This window comes from Hevea brasiliensis, chromosome 4 (genome assembly GCF_030052815.1).
Source record: "Hevea brasiliensis isolate MT/VB/25A 57/8 chromosome 4, ASM3005281v1, whole genome shotgun sequence".
Classification (NCBI taxonomy): Eukaryota; Viridiplantae; Streptophyta; class Magnoliopsida; order Malpighiales; family Euphorbiaceae; genus Hevea; species Hevea brasiliensis.
Window position 1 is genome coordinate 4980943 of NC_079496.1, and position 26394 is coordinate 5007336.

The window sequence follows — 26394 nt, forward strand, 5'->3', positions numbered from 1 at the left end:
ATTCCAATAGCCCTAATTACAAAATTAATAATTAATAATTCAAAATTAATAATTAGAAAAGTATTCATTCAGTCGCGAGGTCAAAATGGTGGCCCAAAATCAAATCAAACAAGGGTGAAAAAAGATAAATATTTACGTAAGCATAAAAGTTTGTTTTATCCGAGGTAACTATAAATTCAATTGTATTAAAAATAAAATTAATAATTTTAAATTACATATTTATTATTTTAATTATATATTAAAAATTATTAATAAATTGGCTCGCAAGGCTTCTTAATTCCAATTTACACCAAAATTATTAATTCAATTTTCTTAATTTCTACAACAGACCTTTTACGCGTCAAGTCATCATCGGTTAGCACCAAACCATCCAAACAGCGAAACCGCAGGGAATCCCAGCCTTTCCCCCCAACCTCTTTAATTCTCATTCCTCCCTTTCAAAAAATGAACGCGCAAAAGCCATTACTACAAAAATTTTCCTTTTTGGTATCAGATTCTGTAATTTCACCCCAACCACTACTCCATTGCAAATTTTCCCTTTTCGTTAGTGTATTGAGGACGAGATGTGATTTGGATATGGTTTTGCGACATGGCGAGGGACGGGTACGTAGTCCCGGCCGACCCTCAGGTGGCAGCGGCCGCCGCCGTCAAGAAAAAGACGCAGACTGCCTGGAGTTGGATTCTCGTCGACGCTTGTGGACAAGGCACCATGCTTGATGCCGACAAGCACGCGATCATGCATCGAGTGCAAATTCACGCGCGCGATCTCCGGATTCTCGACCCGTTGTTGTCGTATCCCTCTACAATTCTTGGACGAGAGAGGGCTATTGTTTTGAACTTGGAGGTTAATCATACATATTTGATTTCTTTTAAAATTCATTTTTCTTTTTTCGTTTTTATTTTCTTCTGATAGTTAATTTTTTTTTGGCAGCACATCAAGGCAATAATTACTTCTGAAGAGGTTAGTGGGTTTCTCTTTATCTTTATGTGTGTAAGTGAAATGTAAAAAGCCGTTCTTGATTGAGTTTAATAGAACCAGTTTGTCTTGTTTCCGTATATGTATGTTGTTTTAGATGGGGGATAATGGAGAGTTGTAGAATTTGAATTTATTTTATTGAATTTTTATGGATTGAAAGAAAACTTACTTGGGTCTTTTGCTCATGATTGAAGAATGAGTTCATGGATGATGATAACCTCTCTCATGACTTGAGGTCAATTAGCTAATTATCGCCTTTGACCTGATTATCTATGTCCAAATCATTACTTTCCCCCTCTTGAAGCCGTTGTTTCGATTTTTTTTTTCTTTCAATTTTTCATTTTTAATCTTCGTCAGGAATTGATTGTTATTTCAATATGGTGTAGGTATTGCTTCGAGATCCACTGGATGAGAATGTCATCCCAGTTGTGGAGGAGCTTCAAAGGCGATTACCTCCTGCAAATCTCATTCTCCAAGGCCAAGGAGATGGGAAAGAGAATCCCAGTGGGCAAAATGACGTTGAAGCTGGTGAAGAGGATGGTGTGTTTCATTATTTCTTCTTTTGCTTCCCATGCGAGCTGACATTTATTTGATCAAGAAAGAAGAAAGATGATTTTTCTGGAAATATTTGTTCTTTATATTTTGTTTGATTCCATTTTCCTGTGTAATATTAGTATTTGTTTCTTTCAATTTTGTGTAATCTGTATTATTCAATGCAGAGTCTCCATTTGAATTCAGGGCACTGGAGGTAGCTTTAGAAGCCATCTGTAGTTTTCTAGCTGCACGTACAACGGAACTAGAGACTGCTGCTTATCCTGCTTTAGATGAGCTTACCTCCAAAGTAAGTACTCTCATAATTAATATTCTCAGTTATTAATCTTTCTTTATCTTGCTGCAACACTCTCTCATGCCTTGTCTTACCTATCTTTTGAGAATGAAAGAATAAAAAAACTGTTGACGCATTGGTTGAGGAATTGGGTAAAATTCCTACAATTTTTCCAATTAAATTGCCAAGAAACTTGTTTTGGGATATGAGTTCCTGTGGTGATTATTGTGAAATTATGTTTTAAGGGTTCAAATACTACACCTTAAGTTTCCTAAGGGTTTTTAGTCACTTTGTTTGTGCTTATTTTTCGTGTTGATGAAAACTGAATCTGTTTGGACTGGGAAGAACACCTTCAAAAATTGCATCTTTTGTTTTCCTTCTTGATTTTGACCTGTGTGCTTTGGCAGAGGCCTTGCGAGAAGTATTGAAAGAGTGATCTTCCTGAAACTTTCAATGTTATATTTAACTATTGATTGTATCATGCTTTTTTTTTATATATATTTTCTTAATGATTGATTTTCCTTCTCTCTCTCTCTCTCTCTCTTCATCACTGAGTACAACTATCAAAATCCATGATACAAGTGCAAGACAAAAGTTTTAACACATTAACAACTGATGAATTGCAAGGTTGAAAGTTCAAAATAGGACTTTGTGGATAAATGGATTCTAAAGATGGTAGATCATTGGCTTATTCACTGAAGGGTGATGTCTTATCCTTCTTTATTTTTTAAAATAATCCAAATAACATTTCTTTATTTTTTTACCACATTTGGGGCATTTGATGCTTGATCTTGGAGAGTTTCCCACCTCATTTACTTGTCTTTCCAGAACTGAGGGAACTGTTGAAAGATTGATGTGTAAATATTTTCTTTTGATCTTCTATCATTGAGCTTTCCCTTGTGTACTTCAGTTTTGGTTTTATTTTGCAACACCTCTTGAGCTTGATAAATATCTCTTATGAACTTTTTTATAAGGTAAAATCTTTCAGTTGCATCCTTTTTTTAAGCCAAGTAAAGCTTATTTTATCTTCTCCTAATTTAACCCTTTTTATCTCTCCTTCCCCTTTCTCCCCCCCCCCCCCAACCTTGCTAAAAATGTGCAGATTAGTAGCCGTAACTTGGACAGAGTTCGTAAATTGAAGAGTGCAATGACGAGGTTGACTGCTCGAGTTCAGAAGGTATGCATATAACATGTTGTGGTTTGCCAAAAATTGTAATATCAAATGCTTCTTTTTCTTCATTTATCTTACATGATGGTATTTATATATTGATGATTTTGTGTCGGCTTGGGAGTTGGGACAGGATCCCTAACAAGAGAAATTAGGAGAATATAATAAAGAAGAAGTAACTGAGAGAGAAGAAGTAAGAAAGAGGATCGGAAGAAAGAAGAATTAGGGAGAAAATTAGACAGAAAGAAGAAGAATATTATTTCTGAGATTTCAGTTATGCAATTACAAAGTAACTCCCCAGTTTTATACACTTTAGCAGTTGTAACTGTTTATCTAATCAATTTCAGCTGTTTACTAATCAATTCCAGCTGTTTATTGACTTCTATAATTGCCATCAGCTACTCTCCTTCAGTTACAACAGCTTTTCCCTCTTTTTTATTCCTAAACTTCTTCCTATAATATGTAACAATACATCTCCCATTACCACATTCTTGTCCCCAAGAATGTAAAAATTCAGGGAATTGAGCTAAGAGAGAAGCTTGATCTTCCCAAGTAGCATCTTCAGCAGGTAGATTAGTCCATTTAATGAGGCCTTGAAGCACATGCTGCTGGTCTCTTGTAATAACTCTTATATGTAAAACCTTCTCAGGAGCAACAATAACCCTTTCCTCTATCATTGTTGGTAATTCTGTCAAAGGAGTTACTTTATCTCCTAATTTCCTCTTTAAAAGAGAAACATGGAAGACAGGGTGTATAGAGGAACTAGGTGGCAACTGCAATCTGTAGACCACTGAGCCAACCTTTTCCAACACTAGATATGGACCATAATACTTGGCAGCAAGCTTCAATGAAGTCCTAACGGCAATAGAAGATTGCCTGTAAGGTTGAAGTTTCAAATAGACCCAATCTCCCACAGCAAACTCCCTTTCACTTTCCTTTTTATCGGCTTGATGCTTTATCCTCTGTTGTGCCAATGACAAATTTTCCTTAAGAACAGAATTCATATGTTGTCGCTGTTCCAAATATTCAGCTACAGCCCCGACAGTAGGCAACTCTGATGGAATTACTGATAGAAATGGAGAAGAATACCCATAAAGAGCTTCAAAAGGGGACATCTTAATTGCACTGTGATGAGAAGAGTTCTACCACCATTCTGCTAACGAAAGCCATTTACTCTAATAAGAAGGTTGCAAGTGACACATGCATCTCAAATAGGCCTCCAAGCACTGATTTAATCTTTCAGACTGCCCATCAGTTTGAGGGTGATATGCTATGCTAAAAGCAAGTGTAACCCCAAACATTTAAAGAGATCCTTCCAAAAGAGACTAGTGAAAATCTTATCTCTATTTGAAATAATAGATTGAGGAATGCCATGAAATTTAAACATAGAATCCATAAAAATTTTGGCTACTGAAGAAGCGGTAAATAGATGTGTTAAGGGAACGAAACGGGCATATTTTGTCAATATGCAAATAACTACTAGAATAGTATCTTTCCCATTTGATTTTGGCAAATGCTCTATGAAATCCATAGAAATTTGTTGCCAAGGTTGAGTAGGAATCTCCAATGATTGCAATAAACTAGGGGAAGCACAATGCTCAGATTTGCACCTAGCACAAGTATCACAAGTTTTGATATACTGCAAAACATCAGCCAACATACTAGGCCAAAAAAAAATATCTTTTCAACCTCATGTGAGTAGCATTGCTGAATGTCCCCCAACTGCACTGCTGTGATAAAGTGCCAATAAATTCTGCCTCAAAACTGTAGCAGCCCCCACATATATCCTATCCTTATAAGGGATCAGTCCATTTTTAAACCTATAACCAGGATATGCATTAGGATCCAATGAAAGAGTTCTTTGCAACTCTAATGCTTTCTCGTCACCCTCTTAACTATGAACCAAATTGGACATCCAAGTTGGTGTAACAGAAGAATTGGACAGTTGCAATACATTGACTTGCTGAATTGTCCTATCAAGCCTTCTAGATAAGGCATCAGCCACTTTATTTTCAACTCCTTTTCTATAGAGAATTTTATAATCAAGGCCCAATAATTTTGAAATTCCCCTCAACTGTAATCCAGTATGTAACCTTTGCTCTAAAAGATGTTTGATACTCTCATGGTCAGTCTTTATGAAGAATTGACCTTGCTCCAAGTAATGTCTCTATTTAGAGACAGCAAAGGTAATGGCCGAAAATTCCTTTTCATACACAGATAGGGTCTGTGATCTAGGTCCAAAAGCTTTAGAAATAAACGCAATAGGATTATTCTCCTGTTGCAGTATTGCACCCATTCCCCAGTTGCTAGCAACAGTCTCAATGATAAAATTTTTTGTGAAATCCGGCAAAGCAAGAACAGGAGCTTCAGTTATAGCCTGCCTGAATCTGTTAAAGGCTTCTTGAGTTGCTGGACCCCATTGGAAAGCATCATTCTTCAATAAATCTGTCAAGGGTTTACTGATGATACCATAGTTCCTTATAAACTTTCGATAGTAGCTAGTGAGCCCCAAAAAACTTCTCAATTCCTTAACAGAAATAGGGGTTGGCCAAGTAATCATGGCCTGCACTTTCTTTAGATCTGTTGCCACCCCTTTCCCTGAAATTATATGACCCAAATACTCCACTTCAGTCTTCCCAAAAGAACATTTTGACATTTTTGCATATAATTGTTGCTCTTGAAGAACCTTAAACACCACTTCTAGGTCTTGCAAATGTGTCTCCATATTAGGGCTATAGACTAAAATATCATAAAAAAAAAAACCAGAACAAACTTTCTCAAGTAAGGCTGAAACATGTGGTTCATCAATGCCTGAAAGGTTGCTGGGGCATTGGTAAGCCCAAAAGGCATCACAGTAAGCTCATAATGGCCTTGGTGAGTTCTGAATGCAGTTTTGGGTATGTCTGGAATATGCATTCTTATTTGATGATACCCTGCTCTAAGGTCTATCTTGCAAAAAACGCAAGCTCCTTGCAATTCATCCAGTAGATCATCAATGATGGGAATAGGGAACTTATCCTTAATTGTTTGATCATTCAATTTCCTATAATCAACACAAAATTTCCATATTGCATCTTTTTTCTTCACCAAAGGGACTGGAGAAGAATATGGGCTAGTACTAGGCTGAATGATTTGAGATTGCAGCGTATCAGAACTAACTTTTCAATTTCAGCTTTCTGAAAATGGGGATACCTGTATGGCCTAAAATTAATGGCTTGAGAAGTTGAATTCAATGGAATGACATGATTGTGGCTTCTAAATGGTGGAAGTCCTTGAGGCTTCTCAAAGATACTATGATACTTTTGCAATAGCTGCTCCAAACTCTCATCCACATGCACTACTACTGCATTAACAATAGAATCATTTTGCTCACTTTCTGAAACTGAAACACAGAAAATAGGTGTTGCTAAATTAGGCCCTCCTTTCTGCATTAATTCAAAAATAGTATCACAGGATTTCAGAATAGATCCTGAAGAGTAATCATTCAACCCTTGTAAAATAATTGGTTTCCCATGACTAGTCAATATAACCCTTGAAGCTTTAAAATCAAATAAAATTGGATTAAAACTTTTAAGCCAATCAACCCCTAAAATCATATCAAAACTTCCCAACTGCAGAATCCTCAAGTCAAAATTGAAATGATGAGACTGCATCTGCCAAGAAAAGTGTTGACATTTGTGTTCACAAGTAATTTTCCTCCCATTAGCAACAGAAATATGGGCAGCTGGTATTTCCACCATTGGCAGCTTCAATTCCTCGGCAACTTTCCTATCCAAGAAGCTATTAGTACTCCCTGTGTCAATAAGAATCACCGTTGTCTACTTCTATGCTTCCCCAAGACTTTAATAGTTTCATTCCCTTGCTTCCCTTCCACAGCATATATTGATAGCATAGGTTCTCCCATATTTTTCAACTCCTGTGATTCCTCTAACACATTCAAACCTTCTTCCTGATTTTCCCCTTCTAATTCGTTAATCTGCACAACCATTGCAGTCTTAGGTTTACATAGGTGCCCAGGTACAAACTTCTCCCCACACTTGTAACAAGGTCTTGTGTCGGTTTTAGTAGTTGAATTAGGTTGATTGGAAGGTTTGTTGACTGAAGAATTGGCTGTTACAACATTGGTAATACTGCTAGTAATTGTTTTGTTCAAAGAAAAATTTGGCTTAAGAAGAGAATTAACAAGAGGCGGTCTTGGAGTGTAAGAGTATAGCTGATTAGGTCTAGAATTTTGGTTGGGTTGGCTAGCATTTGTAGAGCTGAAGTTACTACCAGAATTGCTATTGTTAGGATTGCTGTAAGAAATAGATCTAAAACTTGCAGTCGTATAAGAATTCTTAGCAGGACCTTTGTACCTTCTGGTATTATTCAAAAGCTGCTCTTGCAGTCTATCAACCTCAATAGCTTGAGAAAGAGTGGTTGGTTTCATCATTCTTACCATAAGTCTCACCTCATCCTTTAAACCCCCAATAAATCCTGAAAGAAAATAGAATACATCCAAATCTGGCATAACCCTCTCCATTCTAATCCTTAGATCCTCAAAAGTATCTTGATATTCATCCACAGCCCCCTCCTGCCTTAACTTCATAAATTCCTCAACAATATCTTGTAACCCTTGATCCCCAAACCTCTCACAAATGCTCTGCTCAAATTCCTCCCAAGAATGACTCTTTTCCCTATTCCAGTTATGAAACCATGCATCTGCCTTATCAGTTAAAAACAGACTAGCAATCCCAATCCTTTTATCCTTTGGCACTCCATACACATCAAATATTTAACATATTTCCTAATCCAAACCCTAGGATCATTTCCATTAAAAGTCATCAATTCAATCTTAGGCAGATAAGGGTTTGATCCCTCACTACTAAAAGATTTATTAGAGTTTCCAGAACTACCTTGAGAAGGAATGGGTAACAGTCCCCTGTTTTCATGCACTCCAGATCTGTCCTCATCACTGCTACAAATTCCCTTTTTTCTTTGTTTTTATCCTCCATCATAATGCTCATGAAAACCCGAAACTCCTCCCTGAAAGAATTAAGTTCCACAGAAGTTTTCTTTGCCTCCTCCTTCATTCCTCGAGTCTCCTCTTGGAGATTTCTTATTTTCTTCTCTAGCTCAGCAATCTTGACCATCTTAGAACTCACCACTACATATCTAGTCATATTTCCAACTCACAAGAACCAACAATTGAATCAATCCCACCACGTACTAGCTCTGATACCAAAAGTTAGGGTTTTGGATCCCTAACAAGAGAAATTAGAAGAATAGAAGAAAGAAGAAGTAACTGAGAGAGGATCGGAAGAAATAAGAATTAGGGAGAAAATTAGACAGAAAGAAGAAGAATATTGTTTCAGAGATTTCAGTTATGCAATTACAAAGTAACTCCCCAGTTTATACAGTTTAGCAGTTGTAACTGCTTATCTAATCAATTCCAGCTGTTTACTAATCAATTCCAGCTGTTTATTGACTTCTATAACTGCCATCAGCTACTCTCCTTCAATTACAACAGCTTTTCCCTCCTTTTTATTCCTAAACTTCTTCCTATAATATGTAACACAACATTAATAAAAATCCAATTGGGAAGGTATTTAACATAGGAAATGTTTATAAACGATAGAAAGGGATTTCATTGCACTAGGTGATTTCTTTTTCATGGGGAATTGGGAGCTTGCGACAGACTTAGTTCATTTAATAATGATGAAAGATACTCATAACAGCCACCAGAAAAAATTCTGAAAATTAGACAGGAAGTAACATCTGCTCATCATTTTTTTTTTTTATTTTAGGTGAGAGATGAACTTGAGCAACTGCTGGATGATGATGATGATATGGCTGACCTTTACTTGTCAAGAAAGTTGGCTGGTACATCGCCAGTTAGTGGATCTGGTGGTGCCTATTGGCTTTCTGCCTCCCCTACCATTGGTTCAAAAATTTCTAGGGCAAGTAGAGTAAGTGTGGCAACGGTACATGGAGATGAGAATGATGTTGAGGAGCTTGAAATGTTACTAGAGGTTATATATGTGTTTTACTTATCATTTTATCTTATTTGAAGTGGAATGAAATCTGTATGTCTAAAATGGCTAGTAAAATATTATTGCAGGCCTATTTTATGCAAATTGATAGCACGTTGAACAAATTAACTGCGGTATGTTTCTTTTTTTCCCCTTATGCATATGGTGGTACACTTGTTACTGAAAGGATTTTTTATTATTTTTATTTTCACATTGTTTCATTTGAAAATTATGCAGTTGCGTGAATATATTGATGACACAGAGGATTACATTAATATTCAGGTAGGCAAAGTTGAAATTGAAGAAATGAAATTTATTGGTCAAGTTTGTTGGGTTGTGTGCATGTATTTTCATTTGATTTTTGCGTCTTTTTTCTGCAGCTTGATAATCATCGAAATCAGCTGATTCAGGTGCTTGATTTATTCCTATCTGTACGATGTTTTCACACTGGAGTCTAATTCTCTCTCTCCCGGGATATTAGAACATTTTAATTGATCTTTTATACTTTTGTTTTCTTCTTTCACCTTTTGCTGCAGTTAGAGCTCTTTCTAAGTTCAGGAACTGTATGTTTATCCTTCTATTCTTTGGTGGCTGCAATCTTTGGCATGAATATCCCATACACATGGAATGATAACCATGGATACATGTTTAAATGGGTAAACAAATACTTTCCATGGGTGATATTAGCTGCCCATTTCAGACTGATTGTGTACTGAATTATGATGTTTTTGATATTGCTAGGTGGTTATTGTAACTGGAGCAATTTCCGCTGTTTTGTTCATACTAATTATGTCCTATGCTCGCTACAAAGGTCTGGTTGGATCTTGAAAAAAAAGGTCTCTTTGTTCTCGCTAGAGAGAGATTATTGAGATGCTCGGTGGGAAGGTATTATAGCCCTTTGTTTACATCTTTCCTTATTATATGTTTTGGGAATGTTTGATAATTGTGGGGGTCAAGTCTCATTCACTGCGCACTTAAAATTTCAGGTCAGAAGCTGGATCTGTTGAAATAGTTGAGTATGGAGGAAGTTCATAGTAGTTGTCAAAAGCCTGATCATTTGGTTCAGGCACCAACAGTGATAATCGTAAAACAACACAGAATGAGATATATTTGCTTGTCAGTTTTCTGACAGTGATTCGTAGTTTTCTTTGATTTTCTTATAGGCATAATTATAGTCTATTTTGTTAATGTATAACCATCATTATATTTTTCAAAACAAAAATTGTTATCATCACAACAAAAAAAATTGCTATTTCTTTTGAATTATTATTCAAGTAATATTTTTTGATATAGGGGATTGGGGACAATGTTGACGGATAGCATTGCTTAGACTGTTGAATAATGAATGGTTTAGAGAACTGAAGCATAGGATGTAAGTACTAAATACTGTTGTCTGAAAACAATTACTGTTATTAATTCAAATGATTGAAAAGTAGTAGCAAAATAATCAGACTTGGCTAATTATGTCGCCTAAAAAAAAGTGCCAAGAATCTACCTAGTTGCCATTGCAGGTAAGAAGCGAAATGAAGAGCGAAGCTCCTGTTATGGTATGGCTGATCTTGGTGAGCATTTTCGTCGTATTTCTTTTATTTATATATTTGTCCAATGTACTCTCCTCTTTAGTTATCTCAGATGTGGACTGCTCTTCACGGAATGGTGATGGCGGTGCTTCTGTTTCTGTCTTGTCTTCGTTTTTGGGAAGTCATTTCAAATTTGAGAAAATGAGAGGATTAGAAAAAAGGTAGGGGTAATGTCACTTGATGATAAGTTGAGAAAAGAAAGATTAAGGTGGTTTGGTCATATGAAGCGTAGACTCCATTAGATAAGTAGAGCACGTTAAATCAAAGGATAGAAAGAAAAGAAGGGATAAATCTAAACTGATTTGGAAAATAATAGTATAACATGAGCTAAAAGTATTACACATGTTTGAGGTTTTAATATAAAATCATTCAAAATGGAGAAAGAGAATTTATATAGTTGATTTTAAATTTTTAGGATAAAAACTTAGTTTAGTTGAGTTGAGTTGAATTTATATTTCATTCTTAATGCTTACTGATTTTTTTTTTTATCACTTAGACTCTAAGATTATCTCGAGTGGAGGAAATTTTATTTTTAAAAAGCACTTCCATATCATAAAAATTATTTTTTGTAAAATAAATAGAGCTTATACTTCATTTATTTTGTAAAAAATATTTTCCTAAAAGTTATATTTCACAATTTTTAATATTTAAGACATTTAAAAAATAATTAATGGAAAATATTTTTTTAGACAAAAAAAGTTTTAAGTTATTTTTAGGAAGCCATTTTATATACTTTAATAGTGTTATTAATGAATTTATTTCATAAAAAAATAATTTATATATAAAAAAATATTATTTATAATTTTTTAAAAAATAAATCTAAAAAATAAAAATAATTTTCTTTTTTAAAGAGAATAAATTACTTTCCTTAAAAATAGTATAATATTTTATTAAAAAAATATTTTTTTATTCATATTTTTAAATATTTCAAATTATAAAAAAATATTTTTTAACCGTAAAATAAATAAAACATAATATATATATATATATATATATATATATATATATATATATATATATATATATATATATATATATATATATATATTATTTTTAAAAACAAATGGTTTCTTCGTCGAATTCCATTTTCAACAAAACAATCATATGCAGGGCACAAGTTTCCTGTTTTATAAGATCTGTCATTGCGTGCTGGCAAAATAATAATCAGCCTGTACTCATCATCTTTTGCCTTGTTTTTTGTGCATTTATCAACGTGTTGGTCTTCCATGCCATAATAATTTTTTTTAATGCATTTAACACGAGTTAAATTTAATTTAATAATTAATAAATTTATTTTATATAAATTTGAGTTTTTTTTTTTTTATAAACTAGCCCTTTTCTTTTTTTTTTTTTTTTTTCCCTTAAGTTGTGTGTTTGGATATCGATGTCATGCTCAAAATTACAATTATGAAAATTCAGAACACATTCAATGCCGCTTATATCTAATCGGCCGATCATTCATCAATCTAGTAAATGTGGGACATAGGGATCTGACCTAGCCCAGCCTGCCATTATGCTACAAATCTGCTTAATATTGTGATTCAAACATTTTTTTATGATCAAAATATCTTAAATATAATATAAAATTAAGTTAAAATATTTAAATAATTTTCATATTATTTATTTTAATATACGCATTGACGTGGCATCCACGTAGCCAAGGCTAACGTGCGCTAGTTAAATAACCCGTTGGCTGCGCTGCAGCGACACCTGAAGCAAAAACGGTGATGCCAATTGCCAAGCATAAGAAACTACAAGAATACAAAAACGACGACTCGTTGAGCACGAGGAAATCGAAGGAGACGCTAAAGCCAGAGACGGTGCGCAGGCTAAGCCAGCGCACCCTAGCACTCCCCGCCCCTGCGCCTACCTATAAAGCAGAAAATTTATTCGCTCCTTTTTCAAGTTATTAATATTTTTTTGTTTTTGTTTTGAGTTTCGATTGCTTTCGAAAAGCATTGAAGCCGCGACGTAGATCATATCAAGGGTCCAGTGCCATTGTCTGAATCGAACAAGACCCACGTCGAATACTCCAAAAGATCTCACGCCATACTCTTGTTTTCGATCCTTTTTCTTTCTTCTTTTTCTCGCCCACCAAACAGAGGATTGGGTAGGTTTTGTTGGTATTTTCTTTCTAAAAAAAATTAATGAATTTCGAGGGTTTTCGTAAAACACGGAAAAGAATTCTCGTGATTTGTTGCGCATTGTTTACATGCATCATGTCATGTGTGGTACGTTAATAAGAGGAGTGTATATGTGTATGTTTGTGTTTGATGTGTGCGAGTTATAGTGGGCAGGTGGTGTCGTCAGTGAAGAAGATGCTAAGCCAGGTGGTGAAGGTCCAAAGAAAGAAGCTCACCGCATGCATGACATGTCCTCTCTGCAATAAGCTGTTTAGAGACGCTACTACCGTCTCTGAATGTCTCCACACCTGTGAGATTCTCTCTCTATTCCCTGCTATGTGTTATTCAATTTGTGATCCTTTTATGTGATTTTGTGCATTCGCCTTGATGTGGTTGCCTAGTACTTTACGTAATCTTACTAATAGTTTTTTCTTATTTGTATGTCCTTTATTTTCCCTGTTTTACGTAATGAATGTTTCTGATTTACATATCTTTTCTAAATCAAGGTATAATTTGTTTTCTTATATCCATTTTATTAACTTTTTGGGTTTTGAGTGCCATGCTTGTTTGAATTTTATTTCATAGAGACCGAGTTTGCTATTTACGAAAGAGTGAATTGGATTTTTTTTTTCTTAAATGTTAATTTCTTTAATATCACCAATAATATGGTGTCACCTTGTGATTTTACCTCAAGTACATGAGCAGCTACATATTTTCCTAATAATACAAGCGTATGAGATATATATATTCCTCTTTAAGACACATCGGATGTGCTGCAGATTACTGGCTCATCAAGCAAGCAAATATCTCATCATGTCTCTGTAATTTTTAAACAGTTTGCAGGAAATGCATATATGACAAGATATGTGATGACGACTTAGATAGCTGTCCGGTGTGCAATATCGACTTAGGATGTGCTCCACTAGAGAAGCTCAGGTATTTGATGATCCCTTCTTCTCCCATATATATATTTCAAAAGCTCATCCTACTGCAATTATAAATGATGGATGTATGCATGTATGGCATATGTGAAGGATGTTTGGCTGTATATATTAGCCAGTGAATTAATTAATATATGCGGCACAGAATCACAAATGATTAATATAATTTGTTCTGTAATATATTCTCAATGAACCGTCTAGAAGACCAATTTATGGTTTTGAATAGTTTAGAACCAATTCTTGAGTCAAGCAATTGATGTTTTGGTTTCTGCACCAATATATTCTTGACACGCTGTATAGAACTAAAGGTCAATCTTTTGGGTCATTTGCACTTACCATTCGAAAGACAAACAAGATTGGGAAAATGGGCATTAATATGATCACCATAGACAATTTCTTAACTTGCTTATCTATGCTAATACACAGGGCAGACCACAGCCTGGAAGATCTAAAGGCCAAAATCTTTGCTTCCATAAGAGACAAAACTAAGGCACCTGCAGTTTTGCCCTCTGTCCCAGAAGCTGTACCCTCATCCCCATTAACAGGCAGAAGAAAGGAGAGATATTTATCTTCATTGGTGGTCAACACACCCAAAATAGCAGCAAAGTCTACTCTGCCTAGAAAAAGATTGAAATCCATTGCAAGGAAGAGTCCAGCTTTACGAGAATCTATTCTTGCTGAGGAATTACTTGTTAAGAAAGTGGATGCTTGTTGCCATGAGAGTTTAAGCTCACCTGAAACTCTAAGCAAAATTGCACAAGCTAAAAGGCAGGTAAAGGAATCAAATATTCAGTTCTTGTACTATATTGCATTTTTTCTTGATTAATCATTTATCCCTTAGAAAATGTTCGATGTACCTCTAGTTTGATAGTTTTTTTCACGTGTAATCATTGTCAACGTCCAGAATTCCATTCCCGAGTCATCCAAACAGTACAAGACAAATAAGGATAGAGAAGAGGATAGTGCTGAACCATGTGAAGGCGAAACTGAGTTGTGGAAACCCTTAAATCGTGTGGTTGAAGCTGCAAACAAATCAAAGCACAGTAAGTCTGATATAGAGGAAGCTACTGTCCAAATGCAGCTGCCTGGTCCTGCAGAGAATGAAGCTCAAGTGCTTAAATCCGTTGTTAAGGAGCATGGTAAAAAATCAGAAGTTAATGGTGATGAAAATAACTCATCTCTGTCACCAGAAGATTCAGTTAAGACTAGAAAGTTGCAAGGCATACGGCAACAAAGAGCAGTTGTCTCCAAGGGCTTGAATATTATTCCAGCACAAACTATTGTTGATGCAAGCAGTAAATGCGATGGAAGATTTAGTCCAATTTGGTTCTCATTAGTTGCTTCTGATGATCAGTGAGATTTAGCTTCTTTTCCCTTTATTAGAGAGTTGAATGATTGAAGTTGAGTTTATAATCACCATGTCATATTTTGAGTAGTGACTATTTGACTAATGATTAATTTCAGGGAAGGAAATGCACCCTTGCCACAGATATCTCCATGCTACTTGAGGATTAAGTGAGTTCCATCATCCCCCATTGACTGAAATTTGATTTTAATTTACTCTTACCATTCTTTAGTTTTCATAAAATTTTCCTAGTTTGCAACATTTTAAATTTAGGTGCAATTTTGGTGTGCTATACTTCAATATGTACTTCTTTTCCAGTTACATACACGATAGTGATGTCTTACCTTAAATGTTGCACGTATTTGCTATACTCAAGATGAATTATCATCTTGTTTGAAAGGTCTTCAGTAACTTTTCCTCAACTTCTTCTAAGCATTGCGCTAATTCTTCTATTTATCATCTGTTTCAATTGTCACAGAGACGGCAACTTACCCGTTTCATATATTAAAAAGTATCTAGTGCAAAAGCTGGGTCTTGCTACCGAGGCTGAGGTAATTTCATTCTTGCCTCTTCATCAAAAGGGTATTTTTTTTTAACAGGTAATGATAGAGAGATGAATATGTATTGTTAAATGTTACAGGTAGAGATCTCACTACATGGCCAGCCGGTTCTTTCTACATTGCAGCTGCATCATTTGGTGGACTGGTGGTTGCAGATGGCACCATCATCTGAAAGAATACAGACAAGCGTTGGCAGCTCAGCGAAAGAATTTGTGATGGTTCTGTCATATGGTAGAAAAACTCAACCTCCATGAAATATTTGCACCATGAACGTGAATGGCATCACTGAATTTCAGTCCAAATTTGGAGTCTTCAATGTGTATATACACAGGTTAAGTTTGCTATGACCTGTAGTGCATAACCTGTTCTTTTGCAAATATTGGAATTTTTTTTTTCGTCTTTTCTGTTCAACTTAACTTTGTTTGCAAGTAAAGGGTATGGAAATTCGTAGAAATTCTGGATACAGAAACAATAGAAGAATACTGATTTTGGTTTGATTAATGTCAGAATCCATGGAACGAAGGTAGCTGTAAGAAAGCAGGACAAGTATAGGATTCATATCGCCTTACAGGCAGCACTGAAACTGAAAATTAATCAATGGTTGAAACTAAGGTTGTGTTTGAATTGAAGGAAAATAAGAGAGGAAGGGAAATTTGAGAAGAAAATAATTTTATTTTTAGCTCACTTATGTTTGGTTAATGGAAAAAATAAGAAGGAAAGGAAATTTTGAAAAGAAAATAATAGTTAAATTTCACTTTTATTTTCTTTTCAAATTGAGAGAAAAATATTTGAAATTATAAAAATATTTTTATATTTTCTAATTTTTTTTAATATTTAGAGATAGAATTATAATTTTATTTTTAAAAAAAATATTTTTTCTCTTAATATTTTTTCTCTTAATCCAGATATAAAATAAAAAAGTTATTTTTCTTTCTAATTATTATATTTTTTTATTTTTTTTTTTCCATAAACATAGCGTAAATGAGAGTAAATATTTTTCCTTCCTTCAATTAGAGCACGGAACATAAAAATGTATGTTTCCCTTGGCCTTTTCCCAATCAAGCACAGTAAAATTTATCATGTTCCTCCCATAATGATGTCAGAAGAGGTGGTGGGCAATCGCTTCATAATCAAAATCATGAATTTCTTCTGTCGTTTATCGATAAGGCTTCTGGTTTACTGTTTATGAATATTTAGTCCCCAATATTGAGTTTTCAATTTTAAATAAATAGACATCATTGATGATGTACTGAAGTTACAAGTTGCATTATCTGACCTAGGCCTAGAAAGAAAAGTCAAGGCCTAAACACAAGAAAAGAACTAGGATTAAACATAGGGATTCAAGTCCAAACGCATCGGGATGAAATATAGAGCACTCAGAAGGCATAGAGGCAGGGAGCTAGCATGCAAACCACTGTGCTATGAGGAACCAAGCCCCCCATTCAAAGCAACCAGAAACATGCTCTCATGGTTACAATCACTTTTGCCAAGGGAGACTAAGGACCAGGAGATGCCGGGAATAAAGCATGGCAGAGTTCGATGTCTCATTGTCACGTAGCTCGACGAAACTAGAGCCACTCTATCTCAAATCCTTAAGATTGCCAACAGAAAAGGAAGACCCTTAATTGACCCAGATCAGATCTTCAAAACTCTCACAAACGGAATGGATATGATATGCAAACCCACAACTAAATAAGCACTCCAAAACTATGAGCACCCAAGACTAGGAGGAGGATCTATCTTCCTGGAGGAGAGGTTTTCTTTAGTTTTATTTTGTGCATCTATTACACAGTACAAATCCTGCTAGTCTGAATCATCATACAAAATCTTATAAATTTCTTTGTAAGAAAAAAAATTGTCAATCTGAATCTCTAGCCCTGTTTGACATTGAAAAAACACTTTTCAAAAATTATTATTTTAAATATTAAAAATTATTTTTTAACGATTATATCTAAAATATATTAAATTTAATTTTAAATGAATATTTAATTTTAATTAATATATTTTAAAAAATAAATTTTCAATAATTATTTTAATACTGATACTAAACAACCTTTTATTGGCTAAAAATAAAGATTTTAATATAAATTTATAATTTATTTTCAATAAATTTCATTGATGGAATAAACTCTTGTTTGAAAAATACGTTAGCATCACCATAATGGCTTCATAAGTTGTTCTACATTCTATTTCTAAAATATGTTTTTTTTTTTAAATAAAATTTTATATAATGTTAAATTTCCTGTTGTTGAAAAGGAATGAAAAGTTTGTAAAAAAAGAAAAATTCTCAGCCTATTTAATTAGTGAATTGTAAAATAAAATTTTTAAAATTTTCAAAAATATCTAAAAATCTTATTTAAAAAATGAATCATGAATTCTGTCAAACACAAATCTAATAATAGCCGTTACTCTAAGAACGGTAAAATTGCAATTGATTTGGAGGAGTTGCATTTATGATTTTACCCTCCAATATATGATTGAAACCTTTAAATGGGTTTGGCATTTTTCACTTCTTCCCTCTGTGGTAGGGTTTGCCTCGACAATTTTAGCAAGTCCACTTTACTCTCGTTCCACACACGCAAACAAAACGACGCCATTCCTTTTACTTTCTTTGACATTCCCGACTAATCTCCGCATTCTACTTCTGACATATTCCAATCTTCGAAAGACAACATGAGAAATAACCTCAAAATCAAGATCCACATTTTCGATGGAGTTCTTGCATATTAGATCATTTGGCAGCCCATCTCTTACTATTAATAATGGATGTTTGTTGGGCCATTTCCTATTCACTAGGACCATATCCCAGAGGTTTTAGTATTAAGATAGCATTTCCGTTTCTTCAGTTGATGGTGCTAGGAAGATAGCACCATAGCCTATCTGATTAATCACAAAATGTTTTGGTAGCTTTATAACTTCATTTATCACCAGTTATCATTAGTACACAATACAAAGACAGGTGCTAGGCAACCAATTACATAACAAGGCTTCGCAACCCAATCAGCTGCATAACTGGTTCCACTTCTCATTTAAAATTAAAACATCAGACAAATTGTAATGCATGATAACCCACAGAGTTTTCATGATAACCTAATCTCTCAAACAAATATTAAAAAAATTAAGAACCACAAATGTTATTTAAACAACTCTCATAATATGAAACGGCAGGAGAAGCATGTAACAAAGACAAATGTTAAACTTGTTTAAGGGTAACTCATGCATAACAAGCAACCGTCCAATCTGTAGGTAAAAAAGAGTTTTGACAAGTCTATAATGAACTGGTACACAGTCAAAACAACCACGAAGCTTGAAATAACCCTATTCTTCAGCAAGACATAACAAAATCCGAATCCCATATAGAAAGGCCATGTTTGGGCATCCTAGTATCCTTTTAAACAGGGCATCCTAGTATCTAAAATAATTTTGTCGTGATGAGATGGAAAATAGCAAATCCTTTATGTTTCAGAAGCCATCTAATCCTAATTACAAGAGGAATCCCTTCTAAGAAATTGGGTTTGAATCGGCACCAATTCCATCAGTTAGCACTTTCTATAATGGCTCCATCTCAGGAATGAATTTATGACTCCATGCAAAACATTTTCACCCAGAAGAAGGTTCACCACAAACAGTATATAAGCATAAATGGAGTTGCTGAGAAGGATGAGAAAATCAACAGCTAGAATAACATTCTAAATTACTAATCACATGATCACTAAACAAACATCTGGGAATTACAAACTAGCTACAAAGCAAGGAATACCATTGCATAAAGTATTTAACACCTTTAAAGTGTGTACATGAGTATATGACAATATAATGTATGATGGAATGAGTTCAGTATGGCAGAAATCAATACAAACACATTACATAACAACCCTGTAGATATTGATGTTAAACTATTAGACACTCAAAGCAAAGCAGCACTTTGCAGCTATTCTACATGTATTCCACTTACCTATATGATTTCAATCAAAAGAATAAACAGCTATGTACGTGATTCCATTTCCAGTAATTGATGGTCAAAACACAATTGCTGTTTGTTAGTCATCTTCTTGATGGTAAAATCTTGAAAACCAAAACAACTAACAAAAAAAAAAAAGACAGTTGTTGATGAATGATATAAGAAAGATCCAAATTCCTGTATCATCACAATTTACTAATATTACAAAACTATAGCAACGATTCCTCGCCATCCATTGATTTTTCTTTAGTAAATTCGTACAACTGACTACCACCTCAAATCTTTTATCAAGAAATTCAAAAGCAGTAATCTACAAAAACAACAATTATGTTTGATAAAAATCGCATGAAAGGAAAGCAAGAATCTTTCCAAGAAGAAGAAAAGATCAAGTACCGCTACAAAAACCCTCTTAGGCTATCATCATCAGAAAGCAGATTCACATACGGCGACGTTTCTATATCATCCGCCACAAGATCATCCGTGCTCCTGAGCAGCGCGTGTAAAATGACCAAAACGATACCGATTCCGACCGCAACCACTACATTAAGCCAAACGCCACTCCAAACCAATACCAAAACCGTCACCGCGAAAAGCGCAACTAAAACCAGCAAATCATTAACCTGGTAACCGAAAACACTGAGGGGCTCCTCGCGAGAGAAGTAAAGAAAGACCCAAGCAACGAGCGTGATAAAGAAGGCGATTAGGGAGAGAGGATGATAAAGGAGACTCAAGAAGAGGACAAGCAAGACGATGATTGAGTAATTAGCACCGAAATGAGTGAGGTTCTGAGTTAAACGAGTAGTGGCGTCGGGGATGGAGGAGGGGAGGTAGAGAGAGGTGAGGTCTAGAAAAAGTAACCATGGACGAAGACTAGCTTTTAGGGATTGGGAGGTTTGCTTGAAGCTCGCGAAGAATTGGGGAGAATTGGACATTGTTCTCGTTACTGAAGATGAAAATTTTTCTGATTCAAAGGATTCTCATTCGGCTTCAAACAAGAAATCTTTGATCCCAGCGTGAGTCAAGTTGACTTGGGCATTTTCCAAATTTTATTCAGCTACTCTACACTTGGGTTTTGACAATGGATTTGGGGTAAATAACCCAACCAATTCAATGGGCCTTGAGCAAAAATCCAATCATACATAAGCCCAGAAATAAAATAGATTTATAGTCCAGATTCCTCAATATATATATAAATTTCATTTTCCCAAGATTGAATTTTTTTTCTATCCTATAATTTGCCTTAATTAATAATTAATTTAAATGGTTTAATATTTTGTGTCAAAATTTAATAAAATGAAACGTTGAATGATAACAACATAATTAAATGGGAAACCAATTCAAAATAAAATAAAAACAGCAATAGAGAACTAATAGTGCAGAGATAATCCTAAGCTTTATTTTTCATTTAAAGGATCAGAGACAATTACATAAATAATAATTGTCTGCTTTTTTTTTCATATAAATTTAAAATAAACCGAGTTTCTTTTTGAGCCATGAAAATAGATCAGCAGTAACAATGGCAGTGATGCTTATTATTGCCAGTTTTCTTGCAAAAGCCTCCTTTGGGGCAACCAGAGGTGCAGAATGCCCAGCACTTGCCATTAGTCGTAGGATTGTCGTCGATACCAGGCCTGCAGCTTCCAAGCTCATAATGTTCTGTGCAACATTTTGCTTGCCCATTTACTTCATTACAATTTGCACATAGCATCAGCACTGCCATTACTACACATAACAAGACTTTCACTGGGAACATCATTCTTTTTACTCCCTCGAATCAGAAATTATGTGAAAACAATAATGATTTTCTGATGAGCATGCAAAGGCTGTTATCATATATATATATATATAGCCACTAAATTATCACAAAATAGGAATTAATTAAATGCAAATGGTTATGGTATTAATTGAAAATATTCTATCAATAATATTAACATAGAAGGAACACTTAATTATATAACCAAACGGGAAATAACGCTTAAGAAATAGAATGTTCAACAGAATATTTTCGATGCAAGAATAGAGCATGTATATTTATATGAATTAAAATTCATCTTAATTATTATTCCCTTTGATCTCTCGTTCCAAAAATATTTCATTTAATTGACTTCCCTATTGAGATTTAATATTGCTTTGTCAATCATATTTACAAATTTTTTCTTCCTTTTTTTAGTACATAAATGAATATATTACATTTAAAGCATCCATATATTTCAGTGAAGATTAAAGTTTATAGCTAGATAATGAATTTTTATTCAAAAACAAATAGATTAAAAAGAGTCTCATAACTATTCGAGTCATGGCGGTGCATGGTAATTAAATAGATGGATCAGCTAATTATGCCTATTATTAGCATTTTTCTTGCAAAAAAACCTCTTCTTCACTATATATAGTCTATAAGAATTATTAGTAAATATTTAGACCCCATTTATTTTTTAGAAAATAATTTGTATATGAAAAATATTTTTCATGAGAATATTTTTTTATTATTTAGTTATAATATTAAATTAATGATAATTATTTATTTTATGTATAAAAAATTATTAAAATTTAGAAAATAAAGAATGATTTTTTCTTAAAAAAAAAGGAAATTATTTTTTTAAATAATTTAGTTTTTACTTTAACAAAGAAAATATTTTTCCTTTATTACAGAAAATATTTTTTGTGAAACAAACAAAACTTTAGTGTTGTGTATAAATCCTGCAACTAAAAATTTTTAACATTTTCACATTAATTTATAGCGCTATTATGTATGATGTTATATATATTATTTATTATTTTATATATAACCTTAATATGTAAATATCGTGTCATTTATTACTTTAGCATCACGTGCAAAATGATATTAAAAAAATATTGTTAAATTCTAAATTTGCTTACTGCAACCTGAGCTGCAAAATGCCCAATTAGTTTTAGGGTTATCATCAACATGTGGCATGCATCGTATTCCAAGCTCATAATGTTCAGTGCAGCATTTCGCTCGTGGTTTTTGCCCATTTATATTATTACACTCTTCACGTGGTATTGCATAATATGAAACAACTTTCATTTGGGTCATCCTTTTTTTTTATAAGCCTTTGAATTATAACACATTTGATGGAAAAAAAAAAATTATTACCTTTCTGAGCATATATACAAAATCTCTTGTTATATAGGCACTGTAATTAATCTCTAAATAGCAAATTAGTTAAACACTAATAATGATTAATTAACGAATATTTCCTATAATTTGGATCGACTCTCCTTAATATATAACTTATGCTAAAGTTATGGATAATTATGCCCTAACAATAGGAAGGTCTCTGCAAGAGGTTTATATATATATATATATAGCGAGAGAAAGAGAGGGAGAGAGATAATATAGTGTTCAAAGGAAAAAATATAAATCAGATTAATGAACAATTTAAGGATTGAAGAAGAAATAAAATCTTAATATAATGTATTTCTAAATTTAAATCATAATTCAAAGACCAAAATGGTTTTATTTTTGATATATATAAATGAAACATTGAGTGATGACAACATAACTAAATCGGAAACCAATTCAAAATAAAATAAAAACAGTAAAAGAGAACAAATAATCTAATAATAATTTTATATTTTATTTTATTTCTTTTATTATAAATGGCTGAAATTGAGACTCGAACTCAAATACAGCCTTAGAGATGATTTTAATACTATTGAACTGAAACCCATTAAAATTCTACATTTTATTTTTCATTAAGAAGACTGGAGATGATTACATAATCAATATGTTGTCTCGTTTAGATCAGCAATAACAATGACAGTGATGATTGTTATTGCCAGTTTCCTTGCAAACTCCTCCTTTGGGGCAACCAGAGGTGCAAAATGCCCAGCATTTGCCATTAGTCTTAGGATCGTCGTCAATACCAGGCCTGCAGGCTCCAAGCTCATAATGTTCAGTGCAACATTTTGCTTGTCCAAGTACTTCGTTGCAATTTGCACATAGCATCAGCACTGCTATCACTACACACCATGAAACTTTCATTTGGGACATCCTTCTTCTTACTCTCTCGATCGAATCACAATAAATTTGAGAACAATATTGATTTTCTAAGCATACAAAGACTGTTATTATATAGGCACTAATTATTCACTAAATAGGAATTAATTAAATACAATTGCTATATATGGTATTAATCGAAAATATTCTATCAATATTGCTACTACGCCAATCATATTTACAAATTTAATTTTTCTTCTTTTTAAGAGTTGAAGAAGAAATAAAATCCTAATGTGGGTATCTCTTAATTTAAATTATAATTAGAAGATCAAAAAGCTAGGAAGATTCTATGAAATGCTAATGATTCTCCAATTTTTCCTGAATTTTGAAACAAAAATTAGATTAAAACTCTGAAATGGGAATTCGATAAATGATAATTAAATCATATCAAAAAAGGAATATGAAGATTTCTAATCTATTTATATATATAAAGTTGATAAATTTTTTTCCCAAGATTGTCACCTGATATGCTATAAAAAGAAATTAATCTGTATTTCAAAATAATAGCAAAATAATTACTATTTAAATTAGTAAAAAATTTCATATTTTTTAATTAATTTTCCTTTCTTAATTAATGAATTAATTTTCACCCATACAAAAAGTATTTTCTTTGGTTATAAAAAAAATATCTTCTTTAATTAATTTTTGTATTAGTGAAAAAATAATTTCCTATATACATAAGGATTATTATATATTATAATTAACATGAAAATAATTTAAAACTTAGCCATTCCTTCTGCAAGGAAAATAAAAAATTAATTATTATTTTTGTTATCTTTTTAAATTCACATAATCATTGTTAATACCATTTTCTGTTCTTCTTTATAAATTTAGAACATATTATTTTTAGTCATATAATATTAATATAGAGTCATAAAAATGAGAAATGGATTAATTACTTGAAGAAACAAAAAAAATATATTTTTTTAAATATGTTAATATATTATTTAAATAATAAAATACTTAAAATTAAATATATAAAATAAATTATTCATTACTATAGAAAGCATAAAAATTTATAAAAAAAAAATAAATACAATTAGAGAAAATAAAATTTTTAAATATTATTTACCTTTATAATTTATGAGCGGCATTTTATCATTGTTACTTTCATTTATATTATATACAAATATATGAAGGGAGGAATATTAGATTTGTCCAAATTGCCCTTTATTTTTAAAATTAATTATAATTATATTTTATTATTTAAATTAATTTTAAAGTTAATATTTAATCTATCCATAATTTTTTAGTATAATATATATAATATATAAATGTGGGAGGGAGAATATTGACATTACCAAAAATACTATTATGATTTATGTTGTTTACAATTATATTTTTTATTATTTAAATTAATAAAAAAAACTAAAATTAATTAGCTATTAAGAAAAGAGATAAAATTTCAATTTTAATTCAATTATAATTCAAAAACAATATTAAAATTTTAAATATCAAAATCAATATTTCACAAAAAAAATTACATAAATGAGAAATACCTTTATGATTTATGTTATTTATAATTATATTTTTTTATCATTTAAATGAATAAATAATTAAATTTAATTAGCTATTAAAAATCAATATATTTAAGAAAAGAGTTAAAATTTCAATTTTAATTCAATTATAACTCAACAGAAATATTAAAATTTTAAATATCAAAATAATATTTTCTAAAAAATATAATGTAAAGGAGAAAAAAATTAATTTTTAATAATTTTATTATTACAAATAAATATTAAAAGCAATATTTTATAAAAAATAACATAAAGAAAAAACTTTTAATTTTCAATAATTTTATTATTACAAATAAGACTCTAATATAAATAAAACTCCTGTAATAAATCATAAGTTAAACAAAAAAAATATTAACTCGATTATCATGATTTCATATATTAAATATACAATACATATTTTATGTTAAATATATAATTAATTAATAATTGAATATTAAAAATCTTATTTATATATAAAACATTAAATAAAGTTTATTAAATAACAAAAATCATATTAACAAATTAAGATGTTAATATTAGTTATTAAATTAAAGGTAACATATATTGTTAATTTTTTTTTACAACTCATTGTCATCAATATTGGTTAGAAACCTAACAAACTACGATACTTTTTATATATTAATTCATAAAAAAATCTATTTAATATAAGCCATAGAAAAAAAAAACAATTATTATACATTATATTATAAAAAATAATTGTAATTAATATAAGCCATATAATCAACAAGAATTAATTATTTTAATATATTAAAAATATCAAATAAATTTTGCAATTTCAAGAGGATAATACTCTACTTGGAGAAGAAGAAGAATTGCTATTCACGTAGCTATACTTTAGTGTAATATTTATCTATCTCTATATTTGTAATTCTATAAATATAAATAATATAAATAAAAGTGGAAAAGGGGAAATAATGGCATAGCCAAAAATACTTATGAACAATAAAAAACTAATTTTATTTTATTTTAATTGGCTAATAAAATTTAAATTAACCAATATATTTAGTATAACTTTATAATTATAATTCTAAATTTTTAAAAGTTCATAATTTAATATAACTTATTAATAATTTTAGATTCGAGGTTCGTGAATTTTCTTCCTTCTACATTAGCTACCATAGCATGCTTGAGTTGTGTAATCAAGTGAAATATCAGCATCACCTTATATTTATGATCAAAATAAGTGAGGTTTCTATCTTATTAACTTACTTCATTTGTTTCAATTTGATCTTGGATCTCCTTTGTATGAATTTATAGCCCATATATTAAATTTCGTTTCGAGATATTTTAACAGAACAAAGTGAATGAGTGTTACAAACTCATTTTGGAGCTAATGTATATTGAAATTGTGATGATTACTTTTTG

At 32.1% G+C, this 26394-nt stretch overlaps 3 protein-coding genes across 8 annotated transcripts; 2 read left to right on the forward strand and 1 right to left on the reverse strand.

Annotated features, from left to right (window-relative positions):
- The first annotated feature begins 382 nt into the window (after positions 1-382).
- LOC110673260 (magnesium transporter MRS2-2) lies at positions 383-10271 on the forward strand. Of its 2 annotated transcripts, none has more exons than XM_021836333.2 (12): positions 383-844; positions 932-961; positions 1363-1516; positions 1696-1817; positions 2905-2979; positions 8757-8981; positions 9071-9115; positions 9219-9263; positions 9362-9412; positions 9518-9637; positions 9723-9866; positions 9968-10271. In XM_021836333.2, the coding sequence occupies exons 1-11, from the start codon at positions 590-592 to the stop codon at positions 9807-9809; spliced, it is 1209 nt and encodes a 402-aa protein (XP_021692025.1). In that variant the 5' UTR covers positions 383-589; the 3' UTR covers positions 9810-9866; positions 9968-10271. The 2 variants fall into 2 exon arrangements, with proteins under 2 accessions (XP_021692025.1, XP_021692027.1); XM_021836335.2 differs by having other exon boundaries at positions 387-844; positions 9362-9391.
- Positions 10272-10396: 125 nt separating this feature from the next.
- On the forward strand, positions 10397-16122 carry LOC110673209 (E3 ubiquitin protein ligase DRIP2). 5 transcript variants are annotated; one of them, XM_058145126.1, is made up of 8 exons: positions 10397-10543; positions 12852-12994; positions 13521-13620; positions 14052-14397; positions 14530-14978; positions 15090-15140; positions 15449-15521; positions 15611-15925. In XM_058145126.1, exons 2-8 carry the CDS (start codon positions 12880-12882, stop codon positions 15782-15784), a joined length of 1308 nt encoding a protein of 435 aa, XP_058001109.1. In that variant the 5' UTR covers positions 10397-10543; positions 12852-12879; the 3' UTR covers positions 15785-15925. The 5 variants fall into 5 exon arrangements, 4 of the variants coding, with proteins under 4 accessions (XP_058001109.1, XP_021691955.2, XP_058001110.1 ...); XR_002498457.2 differs by lacking the exon at positions 10397-10543 and adding an exon at positions 16038-16122 and having other exon boundaries at positions 11938-12994; positions 15611-15861; XM_058145127.1 differs by lacking the exon at positions 10397-10543 and adding an exon at positions 11939-12671.
- Positions 16123-19692: 3570 nt separating this feature from the next.
- Positions 19693-20537, reverse strand: LOC110673207 (PRA1 family protein D). Its single transcript, XM_021836262.2, has one exon. It carries the CDS (start codon positions 20421-20423, stop codon positions 19887-19889), a length of 537 nt encoding a protein of 178 aa, XP_021691954.2. The 5' UTR covers positions 20424-20537; the 3' UTR covers positions 19693-19886.
- Between the last annotated feature and the right edge of the window lie 5857 nt (positions 20538-26394).

Excerpts from the sequence above, each read along its gene's own strand:
- LOC110673207 (XM_021836262.2), bottom strand. The coding sequence starts at position 20,423 with ATGTCCAATTCTCCCCAATTCTTCGCGAGCTTCAAGCAAACCTCCCAA.
- LOC110673209 (XM_021836263.2), top strand. The coding sequence starts at position 12,835 with ATGTGTGCGAGTTATAGTGGGCAGGTGGTGTCGTCAGTGAAGAAGATG. Across the intron at positions 14,979-15,089 it reads TTAGTTGCTTCTGATGATCA|GGAAGGAAATGCACCCTTGC; the intron begins GTGAGATTTAGC and ends GATTAATTTCAG. Across the intron at positions 15,141-15,448 it reads CCATGCTACTTGAGGATTAA|AGACGGCAACTTACCCGTTT; the intron begins GTGAGTTCCATC and ends CAATTGTCACAG.
- LOC110673260 (XM_021836333.2), top strand. The coding sequence starts at position 590 with ATGGCGAGGGACGGGTACGTAGTCCCGGCCGACCCTCAGGTGGCAGCG. Across the intron at positions 845-931 it reads CTATTGTTTTGAACTTGGAG|CACATCAAGGCAATAATTAC; the intron begins GTTAATCATACA and ends TTTTTTTGGCAG. Across the intron at positions 1,818-2,904 it reads TAGATGAGCTTACCTCCAAA|ATTAGTAGCCGTAACTTGGA; the intron begins GTAAGTACTCTC and ends AAAAATGTGCAG.